General features: G+C 38.2%; 1 protein-coding gene across 33 annotated transcripts in view; it reads right to left on the bottom strand.

Annotated features, from left to right (window-relative positions):
- Positions 1-16,463, bottom strand: part of HYCC2 (hyccin PI4KA lipid kinase complex subunit 2) — an 83,329-nt gene that overhangs the window by 45,323 nt on the left and 21,543 nt on the right. For 27 of the 33 annotated variants that reach the window (NM_001194005.2, XM_077956346.1, XM_077956335.1 and 24 more), the window contains 1 exon segment: positions 709-789. In NM_001194005.2, the coding sequence (NP_001180934.1) occupies positions 709-759 (51 nt within the window). In that variant the 5' untranslated portion in view covers positions 760-789. 33 annotated transcript variants of the gene reach the window in all.

Consider the following 16,463-nt stretch of genomic DNA (forward strand, 5'->3'; position numbering starts at 1 on the left):
TGTAATCCCAGCTACTCAGGAGGTTGAGGCAGAAGAATCGCTCGAACCTGGGAGGTGGAGGTTGCAGTGAGCCGAGATAGCGCCACTGCACCCCAGCCTAGGCGACAGAGTGAGACTCCAACTCAACAAAAAAAAAAAAGAAAGAAAGAACCATCAGAGTGCAAACAAATTAAGTTAGGATGTTATAGTATAGAATCCTTCTAACTACTCAACCATAAATACTGATTAGAAATCACACATTATACCAAGATTTCCTGAAATGGGCCATCTTAAATTAATCTAACCTTTTAAAAAATGTAGGATGTTTCAATTCTTGCATTTATGTTTTGCCGAAACATTTACAATTCCACAGTATTCATAAATTACATAGTTTTCCATCAAGACTATTTGACTTTTAATTACAGGATAGAAAAACGTAATTTTTGTGCCTTATTAAAGCTTGGTGGATCTTCTCTTTTACTGAATATATTTTAAAATATCATCTCATCAATCTTAACAACTATTTTCATTTTTACATATCCCCTTCTAGTCATTATTCATATTAGTACCATTTTTAAGAACTACAATTACAGAAGCACGTTATTTTGTATTTTGCCATTTTCACTTCCTACCATATTTTTATACGTTCCTCCATAGAGCACATATTCACTGTTTGAATTACTGACATACAGAATAATATAATACATTCTGATCTCCAATCCAATTTACCTTGAATTCTGATAACCATTCTTCCACCACACAACGGTCAGTTCCCAGCATTTTCTTTCACCTTCTAATCCTCTTTTATCTCTAAAAGAAAAAAGCATTGAAACTGAGGACAGTAGTACTTATAGAAACAACTAGAAATAAATAATATGTGCCTTTCACCAAGAGAAATTAATCTAGTATACATTTTAGATAAGGTGACTTGTTTTAGTTTGGAGCACAATTAAAAGAAAATTTTCAGAAGTAAGTTCTGGCTGGGCATGGTGGCTCACACCTGAATCTCAACACTTTGGAAAGCCGAGGTAGGAAAAATCACTTGAGCTCAGAGTTTAAGACCAGCCTGGCAACACAGTGAGACCTTGTCTCTACTAAAAATCAAGAAAATTAGCCAGGCGTGGTGGCGTGCACATCCAGTCCTAGTTACTTGGTATGAAAAGGTCGGAGGATAACTTGACCACAGGAGATAGAGGCTACAGTGAGCTATGATCGTACCACTGCATTCCAGCCTGGGCGACAGGGCCAGACTCTGCCTCAAAAATAAAATAAAAGTAAGTTTTATGTTTAACGATACATTTGAAACCTATTATCCTAATGCTTTCATATTTTCTCCAGCAAATTATACTTCAAAGTAGCAAAGACAAGTGTCCTGAGTAAAATCAAGTTGCACATTATCCAGACAAATGCACAGTCTACAGTTTTATCAAATACATAACCAGAATAAGCTACATATCATAAAACGAACCGAGAGAGTATAAATGACAAAGCCAGATAAACCAGAAAGCAAAGGTTACATATTCAGCAAACTGATTATAAACATATATGCACCATACAAAATAAGGCCTCTGAAGAAAATAGATCCATAAATCTTCTAAAATGGAGAAATAGCTGGGCACAGTGGCTCATGCCTGTAATCCCAGCACTTTCGGAGGGCCTGTAATCCCAGCACTTTCAGAGGCTGACACAGGACTGAGCCCAAGGGTTCCAAGACCAGCCTGGGCAACATGGTGAGACCCCATCTCTACAAAAAATAAAAAAAAAAACTTAGTCGGATAGAGTGGTGTGCACCTGTAGTCTCAGCTACTCAGGAGGCTGAGGCAGGAGGATCCCTTGAGCCCAGGAGGAAGGCTACAGTGAGCCATGTTCACGCCACTGCACTCTAGCCTAGGCAACAGAGTGAGACCCTGTCTCAAAAATAAATTAATAAATAAATGAACTGGAAAAATGCCCAAGTAGGAAAAGCAAGCTGTAGGATGTAAACTGTAATTCCATTTAAATGCTAAGGGAGTCACCCCTGGAAGTTTATCAGCACCCAAATAGGCAGCTGCTGAAAAAGCTAAAAAGGGATTCAGTAAGAATTGATTGATTCATTCCATAAATATTTCTTAAGCATTAACTATATGGCAGCCATTATGCTAGGATCTGGAAATATAATAATAAACAAATCCAGATGTACACCCACTTTAATGAACCAGTTATCCAGTGGAGGAGACCAAACATATTTTTGCAAAGAGATGAAGGGTAAGACAGAAAGAAAGAAAGACACACAAAAGTATAAAACAAAGGAGCCAAATATTGACTAAGGAATCAAAAGAGCTTCTCTGAGGTACTGCTTAAGTTGAGATATCAAGGATCCATAGAGTTAAGGGGAGTAGAAAGAGAACATTCTAGGAAGAGGAAACCACTTATACAAAAGGTCCTGTGGCAAGAAAAAGCACAGAAAGTTATAGAATCTAAAAGAAGATCCAAGTGGTTTGGAGTACAGAGCACAAAGGGCAAGAATTGAGGGTGGACAGGCAGGCACAGTCCAATGGCATAGGAAGTTTGAGGGCCAGGCATGGTGACTCACACCTGCAGTCCTAGCACTTTGGGAGGCTGAGGTGAGAGGATTGCTTGAGGCCAGAAGCTTGAGACCAGCCTGGGAAACATAGCACGGGACTCCCATCTCTACAAAAAAATTTTTAAAAATTAGCTGGATTTGCTAACATCATAATGTTAGGATCAGATTCATACATAACAATATTAACCTTAAATGTAAATGGGCTAAACGCCCCAATTAAAAGACACAGACTGGCAAATTGGATAACAAGTTAAGACCCATAAGTATGCTGTATTCAGGAGACCTATCTCACATGCAAAGACACACATAGGCTCAAAGTAAAGGGATGGAGGAAGATCTACCAAGCAAATGGAAACCAAAAAATCCAGGGATTGCAACCCTACTCTCTGATAAAACAGACTTTAAACCAACAAAGATCAAAAGAGACAAAGAAGGCCATTACATGATGGTAAAGGGATCAATGCAACAAGAAGAGCTAACTATCCTAAATACATAGGCACCCAATATAGGAGCACCCAGATTCATAAAGCAAGTCCTTAGAGACCTACAAAGAGATTTAGATTCCCATACAATAATAATGGGAGACTTTAACACCCCACTGTCAATATTAGACAGATCAACGAGACAGAAAGTTAACAAGGATATCCAGAACTTCAGCTCAGCTCTGCACCAAGCAGACCTAATAAGACATCTACAGAACTCTCCACCCCAAGTCAACAGAATATACATTCTTCTCAGCACCACATTGCACTTATTCCAAAATTGACCACGTAGTTGGAAGTAAAGCACTCCCTCCTCAGCAAAAGTAAAAGAACACAAATTATAACAAACTGTCTCTCAGACCACAGTGCAATCAAACTAGAACTCAGGATTAAGAAACTCACCCAAAACCACACAACTACACGGAAACTGAACAACCTGCTCCTGAATGACTACTGGGTACATAACGAAATGAAGGCAGAAATAAAGATATCCTTTGAAACCAATGAGAACAAAGACACAACATATCAGAATCTCTGGGACACATGTAAAGTAGTGTGTAGAGGGAAATTTATAGCACTAAATGCCTACAACAGAAAGCAGGAAAGATCTAAAATTGACACCCTAACATCACAATGGAAAGATCTAGAGAAGCAAGAGCAAACAAATTCAAAAGCTAGTAGAAGGCAAGAAATAACTAAGATCAGAGCAGAACTGAAGGAGATAGAGATGCAAAAAAACCTTCAAAAAATCCATGAATCCAGAAGCTGGCTTTTTGAAAAGACCAACAAAATTGATAGACTGCTAGCAAGACTAATAAAGAAGAAAAGAGAGAAGAATCAAATAGACACAATAAAAAATGATAAAGGGGATATCATCACCGATTCCACAGAAATACAAACTACCATCAGAGAATACTATAAACACCTCTACGGAAATAAACTACAAAATCTAGAAGAAATGGATAAATTTCAGGACACACACACCCTGCCAAGACTAAACCAGAAAGAAGTTGAATCACTGAATAGACCAATAACAGGCGTTGAAACTGAGGCAATAATCAATAGCCTACCAACCAAAAAAAGTCCAGGACCAGATGGATTCACAGCTGAATTCTACCAGAGGTACAAAGAGGAGCTGGTACCACTCCTTCTGAAACTATTCCAATCAACAGAAAAAGAGGGAATCCTCCCTAACTCATTTTATGAGGCCAGCAGCATCCTGATACCAAACCCTGGCAGAGACACAAGTAAAAAAGAGAATTTTAGACCAACATCCCTGATGAATATCGATGTAAAAATCCTCAATAAAATACCGGCAAACTGAATCCAGCAGCACATCAAAAAGTTTATCCACCAACATCAAATCGGCTTCATCCCTGGGATGCAAGGCTGGTTCAACATACGCAAATCAAAACGTAATCCATCACATAAACAGAACAAAGACAAAAACCACATGATTATCTCAAAAGATGCAGAAAAGGCCTTCAACAAAATTCAACAGTCCTTCATGCTAAAAACTGTCAATAAACTAGGTATTGATGGAATGTATCTCAAAATTATAAAAGCTATTTATGACAAACCCACAGCCAATATCATACTGTATGAGCAAAAACTGGAAGCATTCCCTTTGAACAAGATAGGGATGCTCTCTCTCACCACTCCTATTCAACACAGTGTTGGAAGTTCTGGCCAGGGCAATCAGGCTAGAGAAAGAAATAAAGGGTATTCAATTAGGAAAAGAAGGAGTCAAATCGTCCCTGTTTGCAGATGACATAATTGTATATTTAGAAAACCCCATTGCCTCAGCCCAAAATCTCCTTAAGCTGATAAGCAACTACAGCAAAGTCTCAGGAGACAAAACCAACATGCAAAAATCCTAAGCATTCCTATACACCAATAACAGACAAACAGAGAGCCAAATTATGAGTGAACTACCATTCACAATTGCTACAAACAGAATAAAATGCCTAGGAATCCAACTTATAAGGGATGTGAAGGACCTCTTCAAGGAGAACTACAAACCACTGTCCAACGAAATAAAAGAGGGCACAAACAAATGGAAAAACATTCCATGTTCATGGATAGGAAGAATCAGTATCATGAAAATGGCCATACTACCCAAGGTAGTTTATAGATTCAATACCATCCCCATCAAGCTACCAATGACTTTCTTCACAGAATTGGAAAAAAACTACTTTAAAGTTCATATGGAACCAAAAAAGAGACTGCATTGCCAAGACAATCCTAAGCCAAAAGAACAAAGCTGGAGGCATCACGCTACCTGACTTCAAATTATACTACGAGGCTACAGTAACCAAAACAGCATGGTACTGGTACCAAAACAGAGATATAGACCAATGGAACAGAACAGAGGCCTCAGAAATACCACCACACATCTACAACCGTCTGATCTTTGACAAACCTGACAAAAACAAGAAATGGGGAAAGAATTCCCTATTTAATAAATGATGCGGGGAAATCTGGCTAGCCAAATGTAGAAAACTGAAACTGGATCCCTTCCTTTCACCTTATACAAAAATTAATTCAAGATGGATTAAAGACTTAAATGTTAGACCTAAAACCATAAAAACCCTAGAAGAAAACCTAGGCAATACCATTCAGGACATAGGCATGGGCAAGGACTTCATGACTAAAACACCAAAAGCAATGGCAACAAAAGCCAAAATTGACAAATGGGATCTAATTAAACTAAAGAGGCCGGGCGCAGTGGCTCAAGCCTGTAATCCCAGCACTTTGGGAGGCCGAGACGGGTGGATCACGAGGTCAGGAGATCGAGACCATCCTGGTGAACACAGTGAAACCCCGTCTCTACTAAAACTACAAAAAACTAGCCGGGCGAGGTGGCGGGCGCCTGTAGTCCCAGCTACTCGTGAGGCTGAGGCAGGAGAATGGCGTGAACTCGGGAGGCAGAGCTTGCAGTGAGCTGAGATCCGGCCACTGCACTCCAGCCTGGGCAACAGAGCGAGACTCCGTCTCAAAAAAAAAAAAAAAAAAAAAACTAAAGAGCTTCTGCACAGCAAAAGAAACTACCGTCAGAGTGAACAGGCAACCTACAGAATGGGAGAAAATTGTTGCAATCTACCCATCTGACAAAGGGCTAATATCCAGAATCTAAAAAGAACTTAAACAAATTTACAAGAAAAAATCAAACAACCCCATCAAAAAGTGGGCAAAGGACATGAATAGACACTTCTCAAAAGAAGACATTTATGCAGCCAAAAGACACATGAAAAAATGCTCATCATCACTGGTCATCAGAGAAATACAAATCAAAACCATAATGAGATAGCATCTCACACCAGTTACAATGGCAATCATTAGAAAGTCAGGAAACAACAGATGCTGGAGAAATAGGAATGCTTTTACACTACTGGTAGGAGTGTAAACTACTTCAGCTATTTTGGAAGACAGTGTGGCAATTCCTCAAGGATCCAGAACTAGAAATACCATATGACCCAGCAGTCCCATTACTGAGTATATACCCAAAAGATTATAAATCATGCTATTATAAAGACACATGCACACGTATGTTTATTGCAGCACTATTCACAATAGCAAACAGTTGGAACCAACCCAAATGTCCATCAATGATAGACTGGATTAAAAATATGTGGCACATATACACCATGGAATACTATGCAGCCATAAAAAAGGATGAATTCATGTCCTTTGTAGGGACAGAGATGAAGCTGGAAACCATCATTCTGAGCAAACTATCAAGAGGACAGAAAACCAAACACCACATGTTCTCACTCATAGGTGGGAACTGAACAATGACAACCCTTGGACACAGGGTGGGGAACATCACACACCGGGGCCTGTCATGAGGTAGGGGGAGCGGGGAGGGATAGCATTAGGAGAAATACCTATGTAAATGAGGAGTTAATGGGTGCAGCAAACCAACATGGCACATGTATACCTATGTAAAAAACCTGCACGTTGTGCACATGTACCCTAGACCTTAAAGTATATATTTTAAAAAATTAGCTGGATGTAGTCATGCACACCTGTAGTCCTAGCTACTGAGGAGGCTGAGGTGGGAGGAACGCTTGATCTCAAGAGTTCAAGGCTGCAGTGGGCTATGACCACGCCGGTGTACTTCAGTCTGAGCAACACAGTGAGACCTTGTCTCAAAAAAAAAAAAAAACAGTTCGGAAATTTCATTGTAGTGGTGACAAAAAGGACATATTTCCCAAAATAAACAAAATTGGAACTTTAAACAACTCCCTTATCTCTATTGCTAGTTATTAAATTACTGACCTTTGTTTTTTTTTTACTGGAAAATTAAAAAGCCATACCTGCTCTGTATCTCAACTATTACCTCTGTAGTTTTACAATCTAGCTATAAATACATATTTAGCTGATATTAAATTTTTAAATAATTTTAAAATATCATAGATGCCTGTAAAAAAAAATGGAACTTAGCCCAACCACCTATTCCATCCACAAACACTGTCAACCATTCTTCTAGATCTGTATTTATATATATATATATGTATTTATAACATATATGTATGTAAATATATGTTATTTAAATACAGTCATGTGTTCACATCATATATAGTGCTCTACAGTATGCTTTTTACATTTGTTAAAAATATATCACTGGGCACGGTTGCTCACGCCTGTAATCCCAGCACTTTGGGAGGCCAAGGTGGGTGGATCACGAGGTCAGGAGATTGAGACCATCCTGGCTAACACAGTGAAACCCCATCTCTACTAAAAATACAAAAAATTAGCCGGGCATGGTGGTGGGTGCCTGTAGTCCCAGCTACTCGTGAGGCTGAGGCAGGAGAATGGCATGAACCCGGGAAGCGGAGGTTGCAGTGAGCCAAGATCACACCACTGCACTCCAGCCTGGGCGACAGAGTGAGACTCCATCTCAAAAAAATAAATAAATAAATAAATAAATACATATAAAGATTTAGATGTTAGACCTAAAACCATAAAAACCCTAGAAGAAAACCTAGGCAATACCATTCAGGATATAGGCATGGGTAAGGAATTCATGACTAAAACACCAAAAGCAATGGCAACAAAAGTCAAAATTGACAAATGGGATCTAATTAAACTAAAGAGCTTCTGCACAGCAAAAGAAACTACCATCAGAGTGAACAGGCAGCCTACAGAATGGTTATACTGGATATATAGATATATATACACACACACATATATATATTCTAGAACTTTTTTTTTTTTTTTTTTTTTTGAGTTGGAGTCTCACCCTATTGCCCAGACTGAAGTACAGCAGCAAGATCTCGGCTCACTGCAACCTCCGACTCCTGGGTTCAAGGGATTCTCCTGCCTCAGCCTCGTGAGTAGCTGGGATTACAGGTGTGCGCCACCACACCCAGCTAATTTTTGTATTTTCAGTAGAAACGGGTTTCACCACGTTGGCCAGGCTGGTCTTAAACTCCTGACCTCAGGTGATCTGCCTACATTGGCCTCCTAAAGTGCAGGGATTACAGGTGTGAGCCACTGTGCCCAGCTTATGTCATTCTTTTTAACAGCCACAGAACTGTAAGCACAAACCCTTATCTGTCCAATAACTTACTGATGGACACGGACTGTTTTCAATTTTCTTATATTACCAAAAACTTGTTGCAATCAACACCCTTCTACATATTTGTGCATTTGTGTTGTTCTCTTCCATAGTATAAATTCTAAAAATTGTACTTGAAAATTTAAGGTTATAAGATATAAACATTATTGATAGCATATTCAAATCTACTCTCAAAACTATAATCTTTCAGATTTTTAAGAAGCATGTGGCTGTTACATATACAGAATAATTTCTTCCTGCTCTGTTTATAAAGCTACTACCATAGCATAGAAACCTAAATTAATCTAAATATAAAACCATCAATTTGACTGCATTTATTTACATATAAGACTTTTAAAACTAGCACAATGAAAATTGGAATCAGAACACTCTACAACAAAAAAGAAATCACAATATATATTACTGTATTTTAAAAATCAGCCAGGCATGGTGACTCATGCCTATAACCCCAGCATTTCAGGAGGCCGAGGAGGAGAGATCACCTGAGGTTGGAAGTTCGAGACCAGCCTCACCAACATGGAGAAACCCCATTTCTACTAAAAATACAAAATTAACCAGGTGTGGTGGCACATGCCTGTAATCCCAGCTACTTGGGATGCTGAGGCAGGAGAATCACTTCAACCTGGGAAGCAGAGGTTGTGGTGAGCCGAGATAGTGTCATTGCACTCTAGCATGGGCAACAAAAGCAAAACTCTGTCTCAAAAAAAAACAAAACAAAAACAAAAAACACCTTGCTTGCTTAGTTAAGGCTTCACTCTTCTAAAATTAAAAACCACGTTCATGGTTTACTCTTTAAACAATCTGGAAGTTATTTTAGAATATGATATGAGATTAAAATCTAACAATTTTTTTTCCAATTGTTCTAATATATTGTTTGCATGCCTTTTGTTGTTTCTGTTTTTGCAGAGACTTGAAATACTACTAAAGTCTTACATATATTTGAAACTACTTCCCAGCTACATTTCGCAGTAGTTTTGCACAAGGACTGCAATCATTTATTTACTATCATTTTATTTTATTTTATTTTATTTATTTTTTGAGACAGAGTCTCACTCTGTTGCCCAGGCTGGAATATAGTGGCACGATCTCGGCTCACTGAAACCTCCACCTCCCGGGTTCAAGCGATTCTCCTGCCTCAGCCTTCCGAGTATCTGGGTTACAGGTGTGTGCCACCATGCCCAGCTAATTTTTTGTATTTTTGGTAGAGATGGGGTTTCACCATGTTGCCCAAGCTGGTCTTGAACTCCTGGCTTCAAGTGATCAATCCGCCTTGGCCTCCCACAGTGCTGGGATTACAGGTGTGAGCCACCACGCCCAGCCTATTTACTGTCATTTTATAATATACTTTAATACATAGCAGTACAAGCCTTATCCTAATTCATTTTTTCTAAAAATATATTTCATCGTTATTGCCTGCCTTATTCTTGCACATGAATATTAGACTTTTGATAATAAATTCCTTCCCCACATCCTATCCTCAGGAGAATGTATAAATTAATTCCAAATGACAGCTTCACAATACTGAGTTATTCCACAGAGGAGCATAGCACTGCTCTTTCTTGAAAATCCTCTATGTCTTAGCATAAATTTTTATTTTCTTCATGGAGGTCAACACAATTTCCAATTAATTCTTAGGTGGTTTTTATATTTTGATGCAATTACGATTGGGATTCGCTTCCATTATCTTTTCTAACTAGTTATTGTTACACAAAAATTATGAAAACATTGTTTTTTTTGAGACAGGTCTCTGTCACCTTGGCTAGACTGCAGTGGTGCAATCATAGCTCACTGTAGTCTCAAACTCCTTGGCTCAAGTGATCCTCCTGCCTCAGCCTCCTGAATAGCTGAGATTATACACATGTACCACCACACCTGGCTAATTTTTTATAATTTTGTTTTTTGTAGAGACAGGGTCTCACTATGTTGCCCAGGCTACAAAAACATTTTTTAAACATCAAAATTAAAAACTTTTTAGATAATTACAATCATTTAAAACATTGAAAATGGTTTAAATCAAGATGTCTGTGTTTTAGGAGAAATGTATAAACAAGTCATCTTTTAGCTAACTATAAGGAATTTTTTTTTTTTTTAATGTATACTACTACTTTACCGAAAAGGGCAAGAAAAAAAACTACAATTAATCAATTTTTTTTTAAATGTTCTCTGAAGAACATAAACTGCCTTTAGAAGTCAAAAAGAAAGTTGTTGTTTTTTTTTTTGTGATCTCTCTGTCTCCCAGCCTGGAGTGCAGTGACACAATCAGGGCTCACTGCAGCCTCACAGCCTTGACCTTCCAGGCTCAAGCAATCTTCACACCTCAGCCCCCTAAGTAGCTGGTACTATGCATGTGCCACCATGTTTGGCTATTTTATTTTATTTTATTTTATTTCATTTTATTTTTTGAGATGGAGTCTTGCTCTGTTGCCCAAGCTAGAGTGTAGTCGTGCGATCTTGGCTCACTGCAAGCTCCGCCTCCCGGGTTCGCACCATTCTCCTGCCTCAGCCTCCTAAGCAGTTGGGACTACAGGCACCCACCACCATGCCCGGCTAATTTTTTTTGTATTTTTAGTAGAGACGGGGTTTCACCGTGTTAGCCAGAATGGTCTCGATCTCCTGAATGGTCTCGATCTCCTGACCTTGTGATCCACCCGCTTTGGCCTCCCAAAGTGCTGGAATTACAGGTGTAAGCCACCGCGCCCAGCCTAATTTTTTTTATTGTATAGAGAAAGGGTTTTCCTATGTTGCCCAGACTGGTCTCACTTCTGGGTTCAAGCAATCTTCCCATTTCGGCCTCTCAAAGTGCTGAAATTACAAACATGAACTACTGCACCTAGCCAAGCCAAACACTTTTTAAAAAGCAACACAAATCTTTTGATACGTACTTTTATCAGAATCCCTGTCTGATATAGGGTCCAGAATATTTATTTTGGAAAAGCCCCCCAAGTAATCCTGATGACCATCCTCCAGTTTTAAAAAAACAAAAACAAAAAAAGTATCACCTCCAGGCTAAATATTTTAAATTCCTATTTGATCTTTCCTATAACCACAAATTCAGCACATTAAACCTCTATTGTTTCCACCCATACCATTTTAAAAATGACTAAAAATGAAATACCTTTAGAGAAATATAGTGGTATTAATAATAATAATAATCATAACACATCATATTTCCCAACTCTATAAAACTACTACTAGTTTTAAGACAGTAATTTAATAAGTACTTTAAAAGAAAATACGAAATAATACTTTATGAAAAAGAAAACAAAAAGCTTAACTAAGACAAGAGTATAAGGTCCCTCATATAATCACATGCCACTTTTTAAAAATTACCCTTTATGTTTCTGGCCACCTTTGGTCTTTGTACCTGCCACCTGGCATTCTCTCCCAGCTCTGTATATGGCTGGAGTAGACTCAGTTCATGTATTACCTCCTTAGAGAACCTTTCCCTATATACTTTAATCAGCTACCCCTACCTTCCTCCTCCCTCCAACCTCAACACTCTGCCCATTTTCTTCAGAGCATTTAGCACAATCTGTAATTATCATTTATTTGTTTACTTAATGTCTGTCTTTTCGACTAAAATCTGTACTTTCCAGAGACAGGCACTGTATCCCAAATGACAGGCATATAGCAGGCATTCAATCATCTGTTGATTTTGAGCACCTTCAGCGCTGACATTGTTATTTTTGGCCATAACAAAACTTGAGATTTCTGTTTTCTTAGTTAAACTTGATAATTTTACTTGGAAAACTAAATACCAAATGGAAGTTAAATACCTTCTTCATATATCGTCCAGAAATTTGTGACAAGTAAATGTTGTCCCAGATGCATGAATTAGTAACACCAACCTTGCCAAGGTTTGATATGAGAGACTGAATAATTTGGCGATTTTGTTGTCTTTGAATTAACTGACATATGTCAGGCAATCTTCTACTGAGATAATTGTTCATTTCAAAGCTGTATCTTACAGTGATATATAGCAGACATTTTAAACAACAATTAGGGACACAAATCCAATTAATATTTCAACCCCATGTGGTGCCACTAATATCAACTGAAATAACTGAATAAAAGAATACACAAAGCTAAATTCTAGAAATACTAAGTATAAACGACTACTACTACTTCACAATTTACTTGGCTGGCTGCTGAAAAGTTTCTTCAGACAAGTCACACCTTGATTTCTAAAAATATCAAAATGTGGAAAAAAATGTGTCTTAAAAGTGAGGAAATAAGTTACCAGTGAGCCTATTAAGTAGAAACATGATACCAGGTGTTTCCTATATTTTATCTGATTTAATAACAGGTGGCAGAATTTAGTGGTGTACAGCACCAGTTCTCAGCTTTTTTTGGTTTCAGAATTTCTTTCACTAAAAACGTTCATTTATTAATTAATTTTTTGAAAAGCCTATTACATGTTAACATTTTAAAGCGAAAATTATATTCTTCTAAAACAAAAGCAAACTGAGGATAGCGTTTTGTTGTTGTTGTTCTGTTTTTTTGTGAATCTCATAATTGGTTTTTTTGTTTGTTCGTTTTTTCGAGACACAGTCTCTTGTTGCCCAAGCTGGAGTGCAGTGGCACAATCTCAGCTCACTGAAACCTCCACCTCCTGGATTCAAGCAATTCTCCTGCCTCAGCCTCCAAGTAGCTGGGATCACAGGCACGCCCCACCATATCCGGCTAACTTTTTTATTTTTAGTAGAGATGGGGTTTCGCCATGTTGACCAGGCTGGTCTCAGACTCCTGACCTCCAGTGATCCCAAATCGTTGTGATTACAGGCGTGAGCCACTGTGCCCAGCCTCATAATTGCTTCTGCATTCAATCTGTTGCAGAAAAACCTCACTGTATATTTATGACAGAATGACAGTGAAGATGGCAAATACTCTTTATATTAATATGAAAAATAGTTTTGACCCCATGGACCCCCTTAAAGGATCCTGAGGATCACAGTTTGATCACAAACTCTGCAGCAAGGTTGCCTAAGGTTAACGTCACTTATTAGCTATGTTTAAACCCTTGTACCCTCTTACTAGCTATACTCAAACCTTCTGTCCCTCATTTCTCTCATTTCAAAACTGGGAATAAGAGTGGTACCTACTTCATACAGTTTTTGTATACTTAGAACAGTTCTTATCACAAGATAAACATTACATAAGTGTTTGCTATAAGCACTATATAATCTTCATGATATTATGTACTATGAAGTAGCTTGTTATTCTCATCTAATAGATAAGAAAATTAAAGTGTAAATGGGTGTGTGACCTATACAAGGTAACACAGTTTAAGTGGCAGAACTCAGACTTGAATCTAACGCTATAATTTTGAAATCTATGATTGAAAAAGGCACTATGTAATCTGGCCCCTATCTTATGGTTCATACTACTCTCCCCACAGCTTTCTATGTTCTGGCCATACTCTTCTTTCAGCTTCTCTATAGCTTTATGCGCACCTTACCTCCAGCACATCTGTGCAGGCTGTTCCAGCCTGGAATGCTGCCCTGCTCCTGCTATTTAAGTGGCTGGCTCTTTCTGATCTTGTCAGTCTCAGCAGCCTTTCCGAACCACTTTACGTAAATAGCAGCTCTTTTTCTATTCCCCAGTATTTTCCATTCCAACACAATATTTATTTCCTGCCTAGAACTTTGTGTTTTGTAATTTGTTTATCAGACCTCATTACTTATTGATTATCCATCTCCCCACAGGATTGTAAATTCCAAGAGAACAGGGTATATTTCTGCATTGCTCACTACTATGCATTCAAAGCTAACAAACATACTATGATTTCTGGATGTAAGACAGGTACTTAAAATATACATACATATATATATATAGTCAGTGAACCATACTGTTTATATGTCCTCAGACAACTCATTTAAACCCTTTGGGCTTCAGTTTCCTAAAATGAATAGTTATTTTCTAACTCTAAAATCCTAAAAATAGATTTTAGTACCTTCATTTGAAAAATAGAATAGTACTGGTTACAGAGGAATTCTGTAAACATATATTTTCCTTTTTTTTTTTTTTTGAGACAGAGTCTCGCTCTGTCGCCCAGGCTGGAGTGCAGTGGCGCAATCTCAGCTCACCGCAAGCTCCGCCTCCTGGGTTCACACCAATCTCCTGCCTCAGCCTCCTAAGTAGCTGGGACTACAGGCGCCCGCCACCACGCCCGACTAATTTTCTGTATTTTTAGTAGAGACAGGGTTTCACTGTGTTAGCCAGGATGGTCTTGATCTCCTGACGTCATGATCCACCCGCCTCGGCCTCCCAAAGTGCTAAGATTACAGGTGTGAGCCACTGCGCCCGGCCAAACATGTATTTTCTAACTAGGCACAGCACTATTAGTACATAGAGATATCTACAGAGCACAGCTATAAGTAGACTGCAAGGTATCTTTTATTTTTTGAGATGGGGTCTTGCTATCTTGCCTCAGCTGGTCTTGAACTCCTGGGCTCAAACAATCCTCCCACCTCAGCCTCCTGCATAGCTAGGATTACAGCATACGCTACGGTGCCTGGCCCTGCAAGCTTTCTGTTTATCTAACCATACAATATAAAATTCTACAGATCATTTCTTCTACTGTATATTACATCTATCCCATCACACGGTAAAAACTATACTTAAAAGAACTCAAGCTGATATTCCAGCATGCAGTTTAATTCAGATCCATACTGCCTTAGTTCCAGAATGTATAACTAAGAGGCTATCACAGAAAATGACTATCTTTTTGATAACTATGACAATGACGACCTTTTTATTATTAATAGTACTACCATTATTTACAGACGAGTTCTTGCTACGTTGCCCAGGCTGGTTTTGAACTCCTGGCCCCAAGCAATCCTCCCGCCTTGGGATTAGAGCTAGGATTACATGTGTGCACCACTGTACCAGAGATGGTAATGGCAACCTTTATTAGCAAACCCTAACTACAACATAATGAACAAAATAATAAGCTGCTGGAATGTGATCTGAAGAAGGTCAAGAACTACTTGCCGGGAAGAAAACTCACAGTATTTGTCCAAGGTCTCTAAGTACAATAATATGTGTCCTTGGGAAAATTACTTAACTACTCTCTGTCTTCAAATTCCTCACTTATAAAATGAGAATACGTACCTATAACAAAGGTTTATTTTTAAAGATTTAATAAATCAACACACATAAGGTCTTACTTAGAACAGTGACTGTACAACATAAGTCTTCAATGGATGCTTGCTACTATTATTATTATAGAAATATTATCAATATAATCATTTAATTTTTGAACAATTTAGGAGGCATTTTTTTCCTGTAAAGTACAGAGATTCATCCATTCTTTCAACTAATATGCACTGTGAATACCAATTACATGCTAGGTACCAAGTAAAATGTTAAAGATACAACAGTGAGCAAAACTAACTGTGGTAAGCGCTCTCAAAGGTTTCTTGTGGATCAAAATTATGGGATAAACCAAGCTACACAATTATCAAGACAACATATGAAATAGCCAGTGATGGTTTTGCTACTGCTAATTTTCAAACTTGATCAACAACTATGAAGATACTTCAAGGTGTAAGTCTAAAACTTAGGCATTTAAGACATACTGTTAGCATAATCACCAAATTTCCTAAGGAAAAGCCCAGAGCTGCACTGTCTAACACAGGAAGCTACTTGTGGCTACAGTGTCCTATATTGGACTGCAAAGATATAGAATATAGCCATCATCAAAGAAGTTCTATTGGACAGCACTGATCTAGATGTAGCCAGATAATACAGTTATGCTGAGTAAATTCAATTCTTCAATAAAGTTTAGATAACAGAAAGGTTTTTTAAAAACACATTTATAAAAGGGAAAAACTTTCAAAAATAGAATTCAAAG

The sequence above is a fragment of the Macaca mulatta genome, chromosome 12 (assembly GCF_049350105.2).
Source record: "Macaca mulatta isolate MMU2019108-1 chromosome 12, T2T-MMU8v2.0, whole genome shotgun sequence".
Classification (NCBI taxonomy): domain Eukaryota; kingdom Metazoa; phylum Chordata; class Mammalia; order Primates; family Cercopithecidae; genus Macaca; species Macaca mulatta.